This window comes from Ascaphus truei, chromosome 5 (assembly GCF_040206685.1).
Source record: "Ascaphus truei isolate aAscTru1 chromosome 5, aAscTru1.hap1, whole genome shotgun sequence".
Lineage (NCBI taxonomy): Eukaryota > Metazoa > Chordata > Amphibia > Anura > Ascaphidae > Ascaphus > Ascaphus truei.
The window spans coordinates 37,568,124-37,590,280 of record NC_134487.1 but is presented as its reverse complement, the minus strand read 5'-3'; the positions used below and the strand labels follow the sequence as shown (position 1 = coordinate 37,590,280).

At 41.6% G+C, this 22,157-nt stretch overlaps 1 protein-coding gene across 4 annotated transcripts in view; it reads left to right on the top strand.

Moving 5' to 3' along the window:
* Positions 1-22,157, top strand: part of RELN (reelin) — a 483,994-nt gene that overhangs the window by 407,466 nt on the left and 54,371 nt on the right. For all 4 annotated transcript variants that reach the window (XM_075599655.1, XM_075599652.1, XM_075599651.1 and 1 more), the window contains exons 40-46: positions 543-645; positions 2,839-3,068; positions 4,841-5,061; positions 6,641-6,788; positions 8,256-8,514; positions 9,144-9,393; positions 15,716-15,884. In XM_075599655.1, the coding sequence (XP_075455770.1) occupies positions 543-645; positions 2,839-3,068; positions 4,841-5,061; positions 6,641-6,788; positions 8,256-8,514; positions 9,144-9,393; positions 15,716-15,884 (1,380 nt within the window). The remainder of the gene's footprint in view (positions 1-542; positions 646-2,838; positions 3,069-4,840; positions 5,062-6,640; positions 6,789-8,255; positions 8,515-9,143; positions 9,394-15,715; positions 15,885-22,157) is intronic.

Genomic DNA, 22,157 nt, shown 5'->3' with positions numbered 1-22,157 from the left:
GTCTTGCCTGTTTCCTGTGCTACTTTGGTTATTAGCTGTGGTGCTTAAGGTAAACTGATTATGGCTGCCAAAAAAAAATTTAAGACTCTACCCGTCATTCTCTGTGGGCAAATTGTGTTTTTCAGAGCATTAGTTCTTTTTTCGGCTTTGATTTACAGTAGATGTCTCTTGACGCATTAAAGGGCCAAAGAGGAGAATGGCCCATATTTACTAAGCGGTGCTAATCCATAAAATACCTTCCAGGGCTGGAAGAGACATGGCCCATTCAAGTGTAAGGTGTTTTCTGGAGGCTATGTTTTACAGAATAACACCATTACGCTTCGAGGAATATGGGCCATTGTGTTTGTCTCTCAAGTTCTGGAATAGTTCATGCATTCACTGCCCTTGTCGTTTTTGCAGCAGTTTCTGTTGTTGTTGTTGTTGTTAGTCTGCTATACGGTATATAAAAATATAATGCTTTTTTTGTGTTGCCATTTATTGGTATTAAATTATAGCTGCTGTCTTGCTAGCTTTAAATCTAACCATAGTCCACTTCCTGTCAGGGAGGAAGACTCTGCAATGGTATTTGTTTCTAATGAAGTTGGCGAACATTCCATCACCACGAGAGATCTATACGTTGATGAGAATACCATCCTTCAGTTTGAGGTTCGAACGTGATCCCATACTTTATACTTTTCTTCTATGATGCACTGACAATGATATGTTTACCATGTAATTGGCACAGATCAGAAAGCAGCCATAAAAAATGATTTGTTTAGAAGATTATAGAATATGATGTCAATTAAGAAACTAGCACATGTAATATATATCTAGAATTAGTCACAGACTTAAGTGGGCCACTGCACATTTTTTGTTACCAGATTTGTACTTCATAGACATCCCAGGGTACAGATATGTTTAAAACTTTCCTTATGTTAAGTAATGACAAACATTACAAAAGTTACGGTAAACAGATTAGATTAGAATGCATGTTGGTCCAGTATTCTATTTAACAAAATAGAAAGGGAAAAAGTACAAAAGAGAAACGTATATCTGTACTATGATTTCTATGAGACAAATCATCAGGTCATATAAATAAATCAAATAATTATTAATGAACAATACCTAATGAACAATACAGTATATCTAAAGGTGTCACAGTGAATCTCACTTCTTAGATCCCAGAAAGCTGTCAGGGGACTTCATGCATCTGCAAAAAGTGGTCCCAGACAATCCTTTCACTCGCTTTTCCCCGTTGTGCCCCTTCATTTCTTGCTCTTTCAAATTGTACCCCATTCAAATGATTTATTTCTCACCCAATATGCCTCTTCTATTACTCTCACCCATTGTGCCCCTCCCTGTGTTTCTCACTCAATGTGCCCCATCCTATGTCTCTCTGGCCCATTGTACTCATGTCTCTCTCACACTCTGTGCCCCAGTAATCTCTTTTATCATTGCGCCCACTTTTATCTCTCATCTATTGTACTCCTTCTCTCTCCCACCATTGTTCCCCTTCTCTCTTCCCCCATTGTGCCCCCTCTTCTCTCCCTCTACCCCATTGTGCCCTCTACTCTCTCTCCCATTGTAGCCTTGTCTATCGCCTACTCTTATTGTGCTACCTACATTTTCTCTTCCCTGAAATGTGCCACCCGATCTTATATCTACTTCCCCACTATGGCACTTCTCTAAACTCCCATATTTGTGCCTACAGTATGTGAGATTCTCCTGGCCTGATGGCTAGTGTATGTTACACTGTACATATCATTTTATAGGCACAATGTATTCATGCCCCCAAGAGCCACAATGTAATTAAGTTGATTGGGAATAGCGGCACAAATAACCTGTCCAATGACTCAAAAAGCTGGGGATTCAAATAGGGTTTCCCTGCTCCAAAGATAGTTGACTTGCCGGTAGGTCGCTCATTCCACTTCATATTTTAATCGCCAATGTTTTATAACAGGATACAGGCATACCCCGCTTTAAGTACACTCACTGTAAGTACACTCGCGAGTAAGTACATATCGCCCAATAGGCAAACAGCAGCTCACGCATGCACCTGTCAGCACGACCTGTACAGCAAAGTTGAACTCCCTACCTGCACCGAAGCTGTGCGCAAGCGGGGAGACTATAGAGCCTGTTACACATGTGTTATTTACATCAGTTATACACGTATATGACGATTGCAATACAGTACATGCATCGATAAGTGGAAAAAAGGTAGTGCTTCACTTTAAGTACATTTTCGCTTTACATACATGCTCCGGTCCCATTGCGTACGTTAATGCGGGGTATGCATGTATACCTATATATATATAGCAAATGGAAATATTACTGTATGCTCATGTGCATGTCTTAGACAGGTCTGCAACACGGCCTTTCTTTCATCATTAGTCACCCAGCACACAGCGCTTCCACCGCAGCAAGGGATTCCGGGAAGTGACATGCAAATGAGCGCACAGTGCCACCTTTTGCTTCAAAACCATATAACATGGTCCCCTAAAGCTTATGCTTGCTGCATTTCACAGCGTTTGAGCACAGCCTGGGTTAAGATGCATAGCCAGTAAACCCAACCACAGACAGCTATATTATAATATATAGCTATATTATATATATAATATAAAACAAAATGTTGACCTACAATACTGTAAAACAACAACAAAATCAACTTGCATTTTTGCTGCTCTTTCCCCTTCTCCTACACCTTCCTGTGTGAGACATATATACCCAAAACATAGCTGTATAAATAGCCGTTCAGAAGACTTTGACTGTATTGAGTTTGGTTTTAGTGCCGGGTAATAAAACAATGAGATTAACATTTAAACTAACATTATCTTCATACGGTTTTATTGTGTTGTCCAGATCAATGTCGGATGCACAACTGACAGCTCATCTGTTGATCCGGTGAAACTGGAATTCTCCCGTGATTTTGGCGCGACCTGGCACTTGCTTCTCCCTTTGTGCTACAGTAGCAGCAGCCATGTCAGTTCTCTATGCTCCACCGAGCATCACCCCAGTAGCACTTACTATGCAGGAACAATGCAGGGCTGGCGAAGGGAAGTCATCAACTTCGGGAAACTGCATCTTTGTGGGTAAGTAACAAGACGTCCACCCGAACGTCTCCATGCAGACGCGGTGCCCGAGAAGATTGCTTCTCAAACGAGAAATCCACCTTCTGCATTTAAAAAAAAAATCTGTAATCATATATTTGCAAAGGTTTTCCCTAAAGGTTAAATTATTTTGTATTTTAAACATGGTCATAATCCCATTTCAGAGGTTGCCATGGTGATCCTACAAATATGACGTGGCCGCTTTGCTTTAGATTTAGTCATGTATTTCTGCTGAAGTGTTACAGTATTGTAGTGCCGACAAGTATTCTAAAACCAATCTGGGGCAATCACCAACAAGACCCAGGTACATGCTGGGTACATGCTGCAACATTTCTGCAGACAGACTAATGGCCCATCGGATTAACAGCGGGGGTCCCTGGCAGTCCCATTCAAACCGAATGGGACTGCCAGGGACCCCTGCTGTGTTAATCCGATGGGTCATTAGTCTCTGCAGAAATGTCACTGAAATGTTGCAACATGTACCCAGCATGTACCTGGATCTTGTTGGTTATAGCCCCAGATTTTCCAAGGCAAGTTTAAGGCAAGTGTTAGAATACCCGTCTGTGCATCTGTACAGTATATGATGAGTACTTTCAACTCACAGGTTTGGTTAAAACTTGTCGTCAACGGTTCAGTCACGTGCCTGGTAGAATAGGAAGAAGATTGAGCGAAATATGAAAAAGATGTGCTAGAAAACTTTAATAAATACAATTTGTATCCAACGTAAGAACAATAATTAAAGGGATCTCTGATGGCTAATGTCATTAACACGTCATTAACATCACTGGTGGCAAGTAATAAAAGGATGGATTTACTTTTAGTCATCAAATAAACGTTGTAATTTGTATGAATTCACATTCTTTTTGTGTAAACATGAACTTGTTGAGTAACAACATGATCTTAGGGTTTATTTTTTTTACAATTGCTTGCACATTTTCAACTGTATTATAACAGCCAAGAGTTTATTGCAACGACTGCATTATCATCTCACTGCTCACTTCTTAGCTGGCTGCCACCCTCAGGTGCTTTGCCACCATGGGTTTGGACATTCTTCTAGTCATGGCACATAATGCATCCTGTGTGCCTGCAGTGCTGTCACTGAGGCGCTGTCATCCCAAGAGTAGGTCACCAGGCATAATTCCTCATTCACTTTCCATACTTTGTTAGTCACAGGTGAGGAAAGTACTTCAATTATCCCCCTTTTCAATTAAAGAGCCTTGTTTAAGTATTTCAGATTAAATAGTATTTACCAGGTAGATCTTTTTCCAGTGATCTGCTCTGAGAAGTATACGTGTTCTAGAATACTGCTGCAACACACTTTATTCGAGCAAATACCCAGTATGTACCTGGCAGATACCTGGAATGCGCCGCTCCTCACCTCTGACAAGCCCCGTTGCGTTTGCCTTCCCAGCCATGGTTCATGCCTGGCTGACGGGCGGCTGATCTGTTAAATGATAATGATTAGGATTTAATAGGCTGCAATGCTTCGCGTGTCTACCAGATGGCATAAATTCATGAATTGTAATGCAGTATATATATATATATATATACTGTGCAGTATTGCAGCCAGCGGGAATAAAATGCTTCAATCCCTGCCTGGAAAATAACGCAATGCACTCGGGCAGAAAACAGTCACAAACCTCAATACACCCGAGTATACCCGAATTCGTGGGACTAGCCGAGCTCGAATAAAGTGTGTCACCAGTGTATGTCACGTTTGGGATCATGTAACTGTATATTCTGTGTTCCTCTAGTTCTGTAAGGTTCCGGTGGTACCAAGGATTTTACCCAACCAGCATGCAGCCTGTGACATGGGCCATTGATAACATATACATTGGCCCACAGTGTGAGGAGATGTGCAATGGTCACGGAAGTTGTATCAATGGAACGAAGTGTATCTGTGATACGGGTTACTCTGGTCCAACGTGCAAAGTGAGCACCAAGAACCCAGACTTTCTCAAGGATGATTTTGAAGGTAAGATCATTTTTCTCAGAAGCCAATACTGTTGGTTTGGTTTTTTAAGATAAAATGCAAACTCTGCCTTACTTATGACTGTAGCTGAGACATCACAAGGCAATGTGTGATCCGTAGCTTAAAGAGCTCGGACTTCCAGAAAAAAATAGATGAATTAACAAGCTCTTCTTCTTCTCACCGTAAAATCCTCCAGAAGTCTTCTATTTTAAAGAAATTAATAATGTAAAAACTACCCCTAGACCAGAATCTGACATTGGGAATGTTTTAAAGAATTGCTTTATTATTTTGATATGATTCCTGCAGCATTCTTTCCATGCAGAGGTATACGTCTATACAATTTGTCCCCAATTAAACAGTTTGTATTGTGTATTCCTTTGCATCTGTCTTTGTCATTTTAGGACTATTTTTTTTCTGGATAGGTAACCCTCCCTGCCTGGCTCCTAAGGAGTTTACATCAATGTCTCTTATCTTGGCTTACTCAGAGCTGATTACCTTGTCAGGGTGCTGCATGTGTGCGCCAGCAACTTTATTAAGTCTGTCTGAAACTTATTTTCCCTAGCTTCCCTTATCTCTGCCCACTAGGGAAGTGCTGAGGCTTGATCCCCTTTGTTACCTATGGAAGCCCTCTTCTAGGTGGCTTCGGTAGAGCTCCATCTCGTTCGGACCCCTGTCAGGCCTGGTGCTATTCTCTCTTTGTCGGTGATAAGTGTCCCTCCTGCGGGCACTGCATACCACCTTGTGACAATCTGGAGTGGGGACAGCTATTGATCGTCTTGTGGGGCTGGTCCAACTCTGCCATAGGGCTACAGTCTCTTGAGCCCACTCTGAGTATAGGCTGTCTCTCTGTGAACCTTTAGTGATGAAGGGAGCCACCTCTGTGGGACGCTACCTAACCAGCGTACTGTCCCTCACTATAAAACAACAAGGGGATCCTTACATTATTCTATACATTTGAATGTTTGTACACTATTCACAGTGAGATCCCACTACTTCCACTACCTCTGGGATCTGGCTTACAGAAGCTTCCCCATATATCTATATCACGGTCTCCAGGCAGAAGTGGCCAGGGCTTAACTTCTACTGAGTCACCCCAGCACCATCTGATGGGAAAGGGGTGTTACTCTGTGTGGGTCCACACAGTTAACCCCTTAAGGCCATAGTAATCCCAAAGGGGGGGTTACACATACAATTTGAAAATCTATGTAACACACATTTTCATCACACTTCAAAAACATTTTGAACACACTTCCTAAAATAGGAAATAATGAAATATAAAAAAAATTAGAAATGTTAAATAATGTTGTTTGCTTGAGCACGGTCATCTGTTTTTCAAACCGACGTACTGTGGAAAATGTCGGCGCTTTATAAATAAGTCATAGTAATATTCATAACTCCAATATATATGGCAAAGTACTACTTCAATTTACTAAAATTTTAGAAAACTAGATATAATTTTATTAAGAAAATTAAAACGGCATAAGAGCGACTTGACTTGGCGCTATTTGACACGTGTTGCTTTACGGTGTAACCTCACAGCAGTCTTCCAATGGCCTCATCAGTTGTCTTTCTCTCTGCTCAGGCCAACTGGAATCAGATAGATTTGTGCTTGTGAGTGGTGGAAAGCCATCTAGGAAATGTGGAATTTTATCCAGTGGAAACAACCTCTTTTTCAGCGAGGAAGGATTAAGGATGCTGATGACCAGAGACCTAGATTTATCTCTTGCACGGTAAGAACAGACATTCCATTTTCTAAACAATATGGAGTGGATTTAACATGCATCATAAATATCAAATGGTAGAAAATCCCTGTGCCCTAATTACTTACTGTAGGATCACGTGTCGTTCCAATATTGCAGAATAGGATATACTGTATACTGTACTAAGTTCTGAATTGCTATTAAAGGTTACATGACATTAAGATATCCTAGCCTAGTGTTTCCCAACTCAAGTCCTCAGGGAACCCCAACGGGTCAGGTCTTAAGGATATCCCAGCTCCAGCACAGGTGGCTCAGTCATAGGCTCAGTCATTTTGACTGAGCCACCTGTGCTGGAGCAGGGATATCCTTAAGGCGTGACCTGTTGGGGTTCCCCGAGGACTGGAGTTGGGAAACACTGTGCTAGCCAAACGGCACCGCCATATCCTCATTGGTTACTATTGTCATATGGAAGAATTACAATATCTTCAGTGGAACTTTAGAGCACATAAACTGTTAAAAAAACATTTATATAGTTAGTCCCAACTCCCAATCATAATTAAAAATAAGATATCAAGATATCAATTCTTTGTGTGTTTTTGGAATAGCTCAGTTATTGCTAAAGCGCTGAGATGTTACATCCTAACACTACGAAGCAGACCCTGTGGTATCTTATTGCTGAAATGAGACTGTTACAAAACTTTGTTTAAAGGCCAATTTGCAAAGTAAGCTGTTTCCTTCATTATCTGACACATAACTGAAGATTGTTTAGAACTATACAGAACAGAATTAGAAACACTGCAATAGCAATAAAAGAAAATGTGTACAAAAACCTTTGTTGATTTGATTTCTCTCCGTCTGATTCGTCCAACAACAAAGTTAAATCGAAAACATACCTATAGTACAGTATGTATGCAGTGCTTGGCAGAATTAGCACACAGCCCTTTAAATACAGTGAAGAAAGATATTGTGCTGAATGAGAATCGAAAGCACTAGACATGAAAGGTTAACATTAGTACAAAAGAATGTCATCATTATAGACAGTGGTTGACAAATCACCAAAAAATCTACTCGCCACACAAAAAAATCTACTCGCCACCTAGTACCAAACGTGTGCTGCTTGGGCCAATATTTACTCGCCCGGGGGTTAAATCCACTCGCCCGGGGCGAGCAAATGTATAGGTTTGTCGAACACTGATTATAGATATGCAAAATTCTGCTGCGCAGAGCAGTTTCAACTTGAATTTTAGGTGTAGTGAAAAGTTTCACTATTGTCTTCCACTGGAAGCTCTAACTTTCAATATATTGATCTAACACTGTCACTGTGGGAGGGCCTTGCATTGCATGTGCATTGCCGTGCTGGCTCTTTCTGCAGTGTAAGGGTTAAACTCCCACTGCAAAATCAAAGTTAGAAAACTACAGCAAGATATTTAACTGCTGTCTGATTATAAATGAATCTTCCAAAATCTCCACGCTTTCGCTCTGCTCAATCCCTTCTAGATTTGTGCAGTTCTTTATGCGTTTAGGATGCGGAAAAGCTGTTCCAGACCCCAGGAGTCAGCCTGTGCTTCTGCAGTATTCACTCGATGGGGGACTCTCATGGAACGTGTTACAGGAATTCCTTTTCAGCAACTCCAGTAATGTGGGCCGGTACATTGCATTGGAAATCCCTTTGAAGGCGCGCTCTAGCTCCACTCGTCTGAGATGGTGGCAGCCATCAGAAAATGGACATTTCTATAGCCCATGGGTTATTGATCAAGTAAGCAACAATTGCTCTTACCTGCACAGTGAGACACCAACACTCCTAATACATAAACAAACACCACACAACCCACTACATTTGCTCAACCTTCCTACTTTTGCTCATTCTCGTTCCCCTGCGTTTTCTGGCCCACCACTGCAGGTCACTCCTGCCAACACAATGCAGATCAGGAGAAAGGACACATTTCTCCTAACACACATTGCTCTGATCCTCGTACTGTACTCCAGGGGAGTATGGCCAAGGTTTTAGAAGACTTGACCAGCATTCACCTGAACCCTAACCAAAGTAAAATGAGATCCAACTTGCCATAAATAATGCAGCTTTAAATGATGAAATGTGACAGAACAGGCATAGACCTCAGCTAATCCATATTCGAGCACTATGTGGAGTTTATTGTTGATCTGTAAACACGAAACAAAAGTGGCAGAAATCCGTAAATGCTACCCCACAATTATAGCCCTAGACCTTACATAGCATCCATTCATTCTGTCTTTGCTTGCTCTTAGAGCACCTTGGGATTTCATATGTAAAATCAACGGAGTCAGAAGAAGCACAGTAAGCGAGGTCGGCTTTTGCAAATAACCATTCCTGATAAAATGATACAAGCTATGCTTCCAATCCTACAGATTCTTATCGGTGGGAATATCTCAGGAAACACAGTTCTAGAAGACGATTTTACTAGTCTGGAAAACAGAAAATGGCTTCTCCATCCGGGCGGAACCAAAATGTCGGTGTGTGGGTCTACTGGAGATGCGCTTGTCTTCATTGAGAAGGCTAGCACCCGTTATGTGGTGACCACGGACATTGTGGTGAATGAGGACTCCTTCATGCAGATAGACTTTGCAGCCTCCTGCTCTGTTACTGAGTCATGTTATGGTAAGGATACCTGACATACTGATTTCAAGGAGCAATCCAAGCTGGGGTTTTTTTTTTGTCATTTTTTTAAAAGAGGTTTGAAGCAGGGGGTTGCTGGAGCTGAACCCCATTAATTTGGACCCCCTGCTTCCCCAGATACTTACCTCCGAAGGGGGTGCCGGTATCTCGTGTAGTTTTCTGCACTTTAAAGCCCCCCCGGTCACATGGGCCAATAGGAAGCCGCATTGGATGATGTCACGGCTTCCTATTGGCCCGTAGAGCCCGGGAGCTTTCAAAAGCAGCCATATAGTGAACCCTGGAGTGGCTACCGGCTCCCCCTACAGAGGTAAGTACCTCTGGAAGCAGTGGGTCTCAGGAGCTGAAATGAATGGGGTTCTGCTCCGGGGACCCCATGCTTCAATCCTGTATGTAAAAAAATGGGGGGCGGGGGGACCTGCTTGGACTGCCTCTTTAAAAATCATAAAAGTATAACGTCAATTAATAATTGTCTTTCTATTTCTAATATTTACACAAAAATGTCTGGATTTGTATAATTTTTAGTTAAGCGCCTTGTTACCGTTCCATTTATTGTTAGGTATTCTGGGGTTTTAAGGTTTTTCTTTTAGTATGGTATTCAATTATACAGCAGGTACACACAATGGTCTTTAAAACCTTGCAAGGTCAAGGACCCGCCTATCTGCAGTCTCGTTTGAAGCTGCGGAGGGATACTGGCTATGGTTTCAGGTCCTCAGGGGGGTCCGCCGCTCCGTGCCAAGGGTACTGCACCCTACGCTAGGTTGGGCGGTCCACCTGTACTTTACCACGGTTTGGGGCTCGGTGTAAGACCTAACTCATCCTTCTGGATTTTCCTGTCGAACAAAACAACTGTACATCATTTGTTTAACTGTAAAGTGGAGGCGTGTTTTTACTCAAAAAATAAATGATGATGATGATATAATAACAGTTGTAGCTACCATTAAATGAACCCATACCCAGATAATAGAAACATGCATGAAAATGCATAAAATGGCATGAATGGCAATATTGTGAATTATCAAACCTAAATGGAACACCATTAAAATTTAATCTTTTCATCTTGCTTTAATTGAATTTATCAATAGCTACAAAGGTTTCCTGTAATCAATCAATTTACCATTACAAGAATATGCAGTGATTGATGACCAAGACTTTTGCAGATTTTCATAAATAAACTTTTCTATTCAGTTTACATCCCATATTTCCTTTTTGTACATGTCATGTAATATGCAATTTATATCAATGGAATCTATAACCAAAAATAAATGTTTTAATGCAACATGGTTGCACACATAAAATATATATATATATATATATATATATATTAAAAGAAAGAAGAGTGGGCAGCGCCCAATATTAATTAGATAAGAGATTGCACATACAACTACTCGATATAGTGTGTAAATAAGGTGAATTGGGCAAGAAAAAGATCTAACCACCCCACAGTGATAATAGCCCAGAAGAACCAACCAGGAGACAAACTAGTATGAGGATGATGGCTACAAAAAGCTAAACTCTATATAATAGATAATAAACACAGGGGGTGCCCAGTGCTACATCCAAATGACAAAACATACATGGTAATAATTACAAGAAATAATGCTTCAGTACTAATAATAATGCTAATACTAATAATAATAAAATATGTTTTTTTAGTTAGATGTTTTGGCCAAATATATATATATCTATATAATAGATAAATTGGGTTGTGTACAAGCTAATAAAAAGTCCAGGTCATAATACAACAAATCAAGACAACAATGTAGAACCAAAGGTAAAGTCCTCTGAAGATCCATGTGTAACGATGCTCGCCTCAAGCAGGAAATGGACCCGCAGGGCTGAGGTAGGAAGGTGAAAGAGCCAACCTGAGCCAAGCGACAGAGTCCTGATAGAGTAGTGAGTCGTAGGCCGAAGGTCGAGGATGGCAGCAGAGTTACGTAGTTGGTGTGGATGCAGAGGTCGAGGCAGACTGAAATCAAAGGTTAGTCGAGGTACTGGCAATGGTCGGGGCAGGCTGAAGACAAGGGTAGTCGAGGTACGTGAGCCGGGTCTGGTAACGTGAGAGACAAAAAGCATAAAAGCATTGCATGAACACGGCAGGAAACAGGAACTTTGCTCGACAACTTCCTGCTAACAGGGCTGTCCTTTTAAAGGAAGTTGCCAGGAGCAAAAATGGACGATCCCGCCACAGAGGGCAAGCAAAAGCAAAATCCCGAACCGGAATGCGAAAACCCGGAAGGATTTTGCCAAACCTCATACCAGGCAGCTTTTCCAAGGAACAACCAATTCCTACCACGAAATCTATAAAACACTAAGAAAAAGCGCATGCTCCGTGCGTAAAATCAATATGACAATTTAATCATCTGGACAAAGCTAAAATCATTGCACTCACAAACGCCGGTGTAAGGTTCGCATTGTATGAGCTATACTCATGCTCCGTCACAGCAAGCTGGAAAAAATTCAGGTCTCCCGACTCACACATGGACATCAGCTGTTAACCCGGGACCTAGAGTCGATGGCACCACCTCAGGAAGGAATCCTCCGGCAACACAGTGTGCTTGTACTATACAGTTAGGTCCGGAAATAATTGGACACTGATACAAGTTTTGTTATTTCGGCTGTGTACCAAAATAAATTCAAGTTCCAGTTAAATAATGAATATGGGCTTAAAGTGCAGTCTATCAGCTTTAATTTGAGGGTATTCACATCCAAATTGGAGGAAGGGTTTAGGAATTATATCTCTTTAATATGTAGCCCCCTCTTTTTCAAGGGATCAAAAGTAATTGGACAATTGACTCAAAAGTTGTTTCATGGACAGGTGTGGGCTATTCCTTCGTTATTTCAGCATCAATTAAGCAGGTATAAGGTCTGGAGTTGATTCCAGGTGTGGCATTCGCATTTGGAAGCTGTTGCTGTGAACCCACAACTTGCGGTCAAAGGAGCTCTCAATGCAAGTGAAACAGGGCATCCTTAAGCTGCAAAAAAAAGAAAATCCATCAGAGAGATAGCAGGAACATTAGGAGTGGCCAAATCAACAGTTTGGTACATTCTGAGAAAAAAAGAACGCACTGGTGAGCTCTGCAACACAAAAAGGCCTGGACGTCCACGGAAGACAACAGTGGTGGATGATTGTAGGATCGTTTCCATGGTAAAGAAAACCCCTTTACAACATCCATCCAAGTGAAGAACACTCTCCAGGAGGTAGGCATATCATTATCCAAGTTTACTGTCACGCTTGTGCTCTCCTCACAAGCGCAAAGAGAAAGGGAAGGACCCAGTAGCGAGGTGGGGAGGCCGCAGGGGATACGAAGGGAGTGAGTTGCCGCGCAGCTGGGGATCGGCGCACGTAGTCACGTGACCGCGCCGCGCGCATGAGAATGCGTGACGCGTCCGGAGGTGCGGTGCCTACTCAGAGACACGAGTGATCCAGCTGCAAGTGCGTGCATGCTCTGACAGCAGAGCGGAAGTGCGCGCGTTCTCAGGCACCAACGCGGGGGTTGTGGGAAGCCAACGCTTCAGCACGGGAGTCTGGAAACAGAAACCAGGAACAAGGTACAGGAACATGGGCATAGAGTCCAGAGCACAAGGTAACATCCAGAGAAGGATTGCTTCTTGGAGAACGTCCAGACTTCTTAAAGGCATAGTAACAAAAACAGCAAGGTGCAGCGAAACTAAATAAACATAAGGGTTCTTAGTCTAATCCATTGGCTAAAGAATTATAAGCCTGCTACCACGTCAAGGTGAACCCTACTTAGCAGGTACCTACACTACCCGACGGTAAACTAACCTTAGTAGTATAAGAGTGACTGTCCCAGTCTTCCGGAATCCACAGGAGATAAGTAAAGGTCCCAAGGAGGTCCAGGCAGGTATGCGATGAGTACTAGCAGGCACCAGGGCTGGTAGCAAAAGACTAATAGCAGAGAGAAAGTCAAAGAGAGGCTTACTTCCTGTCAGGAGGAAGAGGGCAGGGTTTGCCAGAAAGCAAGATGGCGTTGCTTGCTTCAGAATCCTTAAAGACACAGGATCTTGACTCGCAGCTAGAGGGCGGCGATCAGAAGTAAACAGGTAAGGAAGGGACACGCCGCAGGGGGCGTGTTCCGCGCATCGTTACATTTACCATAAAGAGAAGACTTCACGAGAGCAAATACAGAGGGTTCACCACAAGGTGCAAACCATTCATAAACCTCAAGAATAGAAAGGCCAGATTAGACTTTGTCAAACAATATCTATAAAAGCCAGCCCAGTTTTGGAACAGCATTCTTTGGACAGATGAAACTAAGATCAACCTGTACCAGAATGATGGGAAGAAAAAAGTATGGAGAGGCTTGGAACGGCTCATGATCCGAAGCTTACCACATCATCTGTAAAACACAGTGGAGGCAGTGTGATGGCATGGGCATGCATGGCTTCCAATGGCACCGGGTCACTAGTGTTTATTGATGATGTGACAGAAGACAGAAGCAGACGGATGAATTCTGAAGTGTATAGGGATATATTGTCTGCTCAGATTCAGCCAAATTCAGCGAAGTTGATTGGACGGTGCTTCACTTTACAGATGGACAATGACCCAAAACATACTGCGAAAGCAACCCAGGAGTTTTTTAAGGCAAAGAAGTGGAATATTCTGCAATGGCCGAATCAATCACCTGATCTCAACCCCATTGAGCATGCATTTCACTTGCTGAAGACAAAACTTAAGGCAGAAAGACCCACGAACAAACAACAACTGAAGACAGCTGCAGTAAAGGTCTGGCAAAGCATCACAAAGGAGGAAACTCAACGTTTGGTGATGTCCATGCGTTCCAGACTTCAAGCAGTCATTGCCTGCAAAGAATTCTCGACAAAGTATTCAAAATGAAAAATGTATTTATGATTGTGTTTATTTGTCCAATTACATTTGAGCCCCTGAAATAAGGGGACTGTGAATGAAAATGGTTGCAATGCCTAAACGTTTCATACGATATTTTTGTCCAACCCCTTGAATTAAAGCTGAAAGTCTGCACTTCTATTGCATCTCGGTTGTTTCATTTCAAATCCATTGTGGTGGCGTACAGAGCCAAAATTATGAAAATTGTGTCAGTGTCCAATTATTTCCGGACCTAACTGTATATAATTAAAGCAAGGACAAGCACTCCAATCTGCAGCAAAGGTGACTTGAGAAAGGCCTTGTATGAAACATTGAGCTATTAAATTCACCTTTGCTGCAGATTGGACTGCCGGTGCTTCCTTTGATTTGTATACTACTTTTTGGACGGTATGCACCATTGCTTACATTATTTGGTGCGTGACCTGCTCTTGATATTGATGTATATTTGTATATGTTAAAACAAACAGAACCTCTAAGCCAGTGTTTTTCAAAGAGGGTGCCTAGGAACCCTTGGGTTCCCCGGGCATCAATAAAGGGTTCCCTGCAATTTTCTGGTCATTTGAAAGTTGTGGTCAGATGCATTGTAAATTCTTCTGTATTCGATACAGAGTTATTAGAGATTGTTGGGGGTTCCTCGGAATTTGACTTAGGGTTCCTTCACAAAAAAAGGTTGGAAACTACTGTTCTAAGCACTCACTGTAAAAACTTAATGTATCCAATAGTTGGTGCTAGCAAACCCAGGTCCCTCTTCACAATAAGGACTAATACTGATAAAAATAGATAGTAAAAGGAACAGCACTTAAAGTTCATCAAAAATATAATTTATTACTAATATAATTAAGAAAGACTTAGAATAGACTATTAATTTATAGGCTGAAAAAATATTTCTAATAAGACTTTTTATATATATATATATATACATATATATATATATATATATATATATGAAAAGTCTTTTATATATACAGTATATATATATATATATATATATATATATATATATATATATATATATATATGCTGGGTGATAATGGGGAAAGGCGGGGTTGCAGACCTGACTAAGACATGCAGATGAGCATACAGCTATATTTGCATATATATATATATATATATATATATATATATATATATATATGACTAATACAGAACATTTGTTTTTTCCATGTCTTTTTTTTTTTATTATTATTATTAATTGTTTATATTTGTTTTTTTTTGTTTTTTCTCCATATGAATCTCATATTTCATATCCTTTCCACAGAGAGTTTGCCTGAGCATAGGTTTTCCATTTTTATGTGCACTTTAATATAAGAGAAAATGGTTACAAATTAGTGCTGTTCCCTTTATTTATACATACTGCGTCACATTTCTATTAAAACTCTGTGATAAATTAACTGATAATCTATTTCAGCTAAAAAACTAATTGTACTACTTATATTTTAGCTATTGAACTGGAGTATTCAGTGGATCTGGGACTCTCGTGGAATCCAGTTCTTAAAGACTGTCTCCCAACCAACGTAGAATGCAGTAAATATCAGCTTCAAAGAGTGCTGGTGTCTGACACTTTCAACAAATGGACCAGATTTACTTTGCCTCTGCCTCCTTATACCAGGTACGAGATTAAAGCATTGCACATCTTCCCCTACCTTTTCCCCATTTATCAGACTCGAAGTTCTTCCTTGCACTGGTCTGTCTGCTGCAAAGATAAAATACACTTTTTTTGTATGATACAGCACAGGAAAGGAGCTATCTCCCTAAGACAAGAGGTGAACTTTTGCAAGCTACATTAAACATATTGGGGGAGATGTATCAATATAAGGAAAATGCACATAGAATTTTGTTTCGACGCATTGTTCCATTTTTTGCCCGCGTTTGCGTCAAATGCAGGAAAGTGTTTCTTACATTTGACCCAAGTTGTTGGCCAAAAAAGTTTACCCCAACTCAGACCCGGTGGATCTTATTGACGCAAACACAAGAAACAAAAGTGACGCAGGGCAACTCATTATAATCTGTGTGTCATGTAACTCCTCCCTAAGCGTCACTCCCCAAATCGTAAGGTGACTCGAACGGCGCAAGAAGCAAAGACCTTGATCCATTGATTCTAAGAGACGCAAAATGCTGATGTTGCAATTTGCATCAATTTCGTTCCATATTTGCCTTAATATATCACCCCGTAATGTGGGTCTTGTAGAATACCCCAAAAAACTAACCAAAACAAGTGTCTGCATGCTGTGATGCTTTTTGGGCATTACAGCTCAAAGGGTTATTCACTAAAGCGTGAAACCCAATTATTATCCTTCACAATTATTAATTGCTTTTGCACGCTAGTGAATAAACCCGTTAAAGAACTAATCTGAGGAATAGGGATAATATGGGAATTTTCTTCATCATATGAAAAAATGGATCTTAATTGACATTAGTGACATAAAGTGCATTCCCTTTTGTGTGACATACAACTATATGGCACCTCAAACCAACCTTAGCAAACTTGACACTCTCTACAATTCAATTTGTCGTTTTGTTCTCCAATGCAACTACAACACACATCACTGCGAAATGCTCAAAGAACTAGATTGGTCATCACTAGAGTCTATGCGCAAAGTTCACCTTTCCTGTCTTGCCTTTAAATTCTTTCTGGGCAAGCTACCCAGCTACCTGAACAAGCTCCTCACCCCTACCACATGCAGCACTTATCACCTGAGATTAGACTCCAAAAGACTGTTCATGGTCCCAAGGCTCAACAAAGTATCCGGCCGTTCCTCCTTCTCCTACCGTGCACCCCAAAGCTGGAACAACCTACCAGAGACTCTCACATCCACTACCAGTTTACGTTCTTTCAAATCTAAGGCTGTCTCACATTTTAATCTGGTCTGTAACTGTTTCATTCGCCCATAATATATATTTCCTTTAACTGTGCATGCAATGTCTTGTATATAATGTATACCCTGTTCACTTATGCAACTGTATTTGTAACCATGTATTATTTGTCTTACTCTGTGCCCAGGACATACTTGAAAACGAGAGGTAACTCTCAATGTATTACTTCCTGGTAAAATATTTTATAAATAAATTAAATAAATAAATATAGCTGAGAGGACAAGATTGTGGAGCTGCTTCTTGCTGCCATTGAAATCAAGAGTTTCTAAAGATAAAAACCTTTGGTTACATGGGACTGGAATAAATGTGTCCCAAGCCCCATCACTCCTAAGCCACTCCAATACTTTACAGTAGGAATCTCTTCCTATTATCTGTGAAGAGGAACTATTCATTTGTCTTATCCAGAGTAAATGTGAGATGTGAATTCTCTTTGGTGTGATAAGTTGGGATATATTGGGATATCCTGTCTGAACTTTGCCATTAAATCTTATGGAAACGCTGTGACCTTAGAAGATGTACTGGGATGTTTTGCGTTCTGGATGGGAACCGCATTAAACACTATTGTACATCTGTAGATCAGTAGAAGTTGCCCTCACTTACTTAGGAAGTAGCCTAAGAGACATGTTGCATGTTAATGTTAAACAAGAGGTGTCTTCATTTTTTTGCAAGATCTTTCCAGTGATGTGTTTAATTTTTGCCTTGGGTCACAAAATGTAGAAAAATAAAATGTGAGAGCAGGGGGGTCTACTATTTTAAACATCACATACACAAAGGTTTCTAAATACACAAAGTGATAAGAAAGGTAATTGCTACAGTAGTTCTGTACCGTACTCACTTACTGTATGTAGTTTGCACCCAGCCTACGTTATTTCCCATGTCACAGCTGAGCGTGTTATGACGGACACTGTCTTGAACCGCAATTATTTAGAAGCTACTTATCATTCATTTTTTTGGATCTACAAATACAAAAAGTCCCTGCATAGCGGGTCTATCTGGAAGCCGCTTGATAAATTGGAGACCTAAAACTTAGTGAATTGCCAACTGGAGTGTGGATTTATTGGGCTCGGGTCCGCTTCTGTTCTGGCCCTTAGAGCAATTATTTACAGACCGAAAAACTGGGATCCCATCTGCTTACATTTTATTCCCAGAACTATCTTTAAGACAAATAGAACAGAGAACCAGAAATAGCAATTTGTTCAGTTTGGGTGAATTAGCAGAAAATACATGCCTTTCATAATCCTCTTTTACTAATGACTGCAATTCCCTGGTTGAAGTGAGGACATTTACATTTCCCTAAAAACAAATATTAAAAAAAAAAAAAAACCTTCCTGCACTTAGCAAAGCGCCCACTCTCAGTGATTGCAGAAGGCTTACTGAAGGTTGCGATTATTCTTTTATTGGGCGAACGTTACTGTTTCAAAGCCTGTGTACAAGAATATCTATCAGAGATTACAATGTTGGCCCATTAAAGGTGCAATCCCTTGTAGTTGACAAAAACACTGCATTTTGTAAACAAGTTACCGATACCTTTGTTTTCCTTAAAAATGCAATAATTTTTAAGCAAAGATTCAACTGTTTTACTTTCTTTTAAAAAATGAGCACGTTTTCTTTTTTGCGGATTCTGATTGGCAGGTGTTTATCAATCCAGGGATTTCTCTGTCTTTATCCCCCTGCCCTTGATAGAGGGCCACTCTAAACGTGGAGAGGGACAGATAGGAGGGCTTTGCCTGAAAGGAAATATTGTGGAACATACAATGACCACACAAAAGGGTGTGGTGTAATGAAACCCCAACCAAGTCTCAGTTTACCATGTTTACGAACCAACTTAACAAATGATTGAAAAAATATTCGTAGGTGTCATTGTTATTTAAAATAAAAATAAGAAAGTAATATTTACCCAAATGTAACTCCTTAAACTTGTCACTGCCATTTTGGCCCGAGAGGGGACTGCACCCTTAAAATAAATTGCAACCTTCGGAGGGTACAACCATGTATGTATTTATGTATATCTTTATTTATATAGGGCCATTAATGTACATAGCGCTTCAAAGCAGTAATACACACGACAATCATATAAATAACACATAATATAAATAACACATAATGGGAGGAAGCGCTTCAGACATAAAAGTAACAATTAGGAAAAGGGTTCCCTGCCCTGAAGAGCTTACAATCTAATTGGTAAGTAGGAAGAACGCACAGAGAGAGTAGGAGGGTGTTCTGGTAAGTGCGTCTGCAAGGGGCCACGGTCGATGTGATGTGTATAGTATCAGTCATGTAGCTACTCGTATGCTTCGTTAAGGAGGTGGGTTTTAAGAAGTGTCTTAAAGGTGGATAGAGTCAAATATTGAGGGGAAGGACATTCCAAACCTGTGGGGCAGTCAGTGGGAAAGGTTTAAAGCGGGAGAGGACTTTAGTTACAAAAGTGGTAGAGAGAAGACATCCTTGAGCAGAACGCAAGAGTCGGGATGGTGTATCGCGAGAAATTAGGGCTGAGATGTAAGGAGGGGCAGAAGAGTGTAAAGCTTTAAAAGTGAGCAGGAGAATTGAGTGTGTGATACGGGATTTGATAGGAAGCCAGGAGAGAGATTTCAGAAGGGGAGACACTGAGACAGATTTAGTAAAGAGTAGAGTGATTCTGGCAGCAGCGTTTAGGATAGAGATTGTAGGGGAGACAGGTGTGAGGCCCGAGGGCCAGACAGCAGGAGGTTACAATAGTTGGGACGGGAGAGAATGAGGGCCTGAGTCAGAGTTTTAGCAGTAGAGCAACAGAGGAAAGGGCGTATCTTTGTAATATTGTGGAGACTTGACATAACCTCTATTTTTGGCACCAGGTGCGTGTTGCTTTTTCCTGGACGTGCCAATGTGGCGATACAAACCTCATTTTCACTGTCAATAACAAAGCGCATATCTTTCCTATCTGTTTGGTACCTCGGTATAGAAATGTAGGATTCCTTGAGATCCAAGTACTGAACAGGTTAATTCTTCCTATACTGAGACAACTGGTTCACTGTTGAAACCATCATATTTTTACTGAGCAAGCAGACATTCATGCATGCAAGATTCCCTCTTGGTTACAAATGTAACAGCAGCCTGCAGAAAATGTTAGATAGTTTTGTAATTGACTCATTCTAATGAATGCAAGGAGCCCAGCATGGCAGAAGCTTGTTAGCAATGTACTATGTGTACATTTAAAATATGGCACTTTTTTTCTTTTCTTTCTACACTTGTCCTGTTATTAGTCCTTTCAGTCTTATCCACAATAATACTGGGCGATTGATACTTGAATCAGTGTACAGTAGATGCTGCCACCTAGGGCATCAACGCAGCAGTTCCTGAAATGAACACGTGTTATATGTTTGTTTTCCTGAGTATCGGTATTTTCCAATGAGGCTGTTTGAAAGCGCGTTCTCCATCGGTAGCACAAAGTGCAAGCATGGGCAGATTTATTAACGAGCGTGGTGATCAGTGACATCATCATAGTGATTATTCTGGCAATGGGCCAACAAAAGGAACTGGAAGTATCGTCCAGCAAATTATACCTGACAACTAACTCCAGGTAATAGAGACCGAAGCGGGGTTTTTTATTTATTTTTTTCTAGCTCTTACTTTTTTATACAGAAGTTGCTGACAGACTAGGAATTGGAATACAAAACAGGAACGGGATCAATATTGCATAGTTAACCTGGCGTTATTTGTTATTAGGCAGGTACATGCGGGCAATGTATGACTAACACAAGTACATGACATGTTGCGTACATCAGTTGGGCGCAAACTTCTTTCCCTGCGCCCCCTGCCGGCGGTCACCTCAGCCCTGCGCGCCCCCCCTCTCCCCTCACCCCTACTTACCACGGCTCCAGCGTCATAACGTCACGTTGACATAGCAATTTGACGCCGCGTTACGCGTGTGGAGCCAAGGTAAGTAAAGGTTTACAGAGGCCCTGCCGCTTCCCCCGGCACTTAATTTAAGTGCCTTCGGGAAGCGCACGGGGGCCTCTGTAAACCGTGCCCTCCCCCCCCACAGGCAGTCTCGCACCCCCCCCCTGGGGGTTGAGCCCCCCAGTTTGCGCACCGCTGGCCTTTATGACATATAAATTCCAGATTAAAGCATTACTTAACCCAGCGGTGTGCAAAGTGGGGGTGCCCAAGACATTTCTGGGGGGCGCGGCGTTTTCAAAGGTCCCGCGCTGAGAGGGCGAGGCCTCTGTAAACTTACTTACCAGGCTCTGGTCACGCGTCTCTATGAAACGCTGCATCAAATGACGTCCTTTGCCATGGAGACGTGACGTCAAATGATGCCGAGGGTCACATGACGCAACATGACCCCGCAGCGTCATTTGACGCATCATTGGATGCGAGGGGGGGCGCGACTGAGGAGGGAGCAGGTAGGGGGGCGCAGGCGCGGGGAGTTTGCGTACCGCTGACTTAACCCATTGGGTACTGGGTGTTGCAGGTCTTCCGGGATCGCAGCCATGTGATCGCATGGATAGCCCGCAGTGACGTGTGCGGGGGCTCCACTTCCCTTTCCGATTCCGTCTCAGTAAATGTGATCTCCCTCTAGAAAACTAGCAAAGTAGCATAACGCACCCTCCGCGTCATAAGGGCCCCTGGCGTGTGAGCCCTTAAGACGTGCAGGGAACATCATTTGGTCAGGCTACGGGTTAAGCCTGTTCTTCATCTATATACACAGAGTTGAGATTTATGGCCCGTTTTGTTCTTTTGAGAGAGACATGAAACATCTATTGGTTCAAACTGTCATGTCCCCATAAGTTTTAGTTGGCAATCGTAAACATGGGCCCTTGTTCTATAAATTGTGATAAAATACAATAGGGCTTTCGGTGGTAACGGCACCGAATCGGCACTGACGCACTTTCAGGGCCATAAAACGTCATCAGACATGGAACATTCATTGTAAAAACATGTTAGCCAGAGTACAACATTAAATATCAAGAACTGTAGGAACAATGGTCTACATTTAATGTGTCCCTTGCTTGGGGAGAGTTTAGCT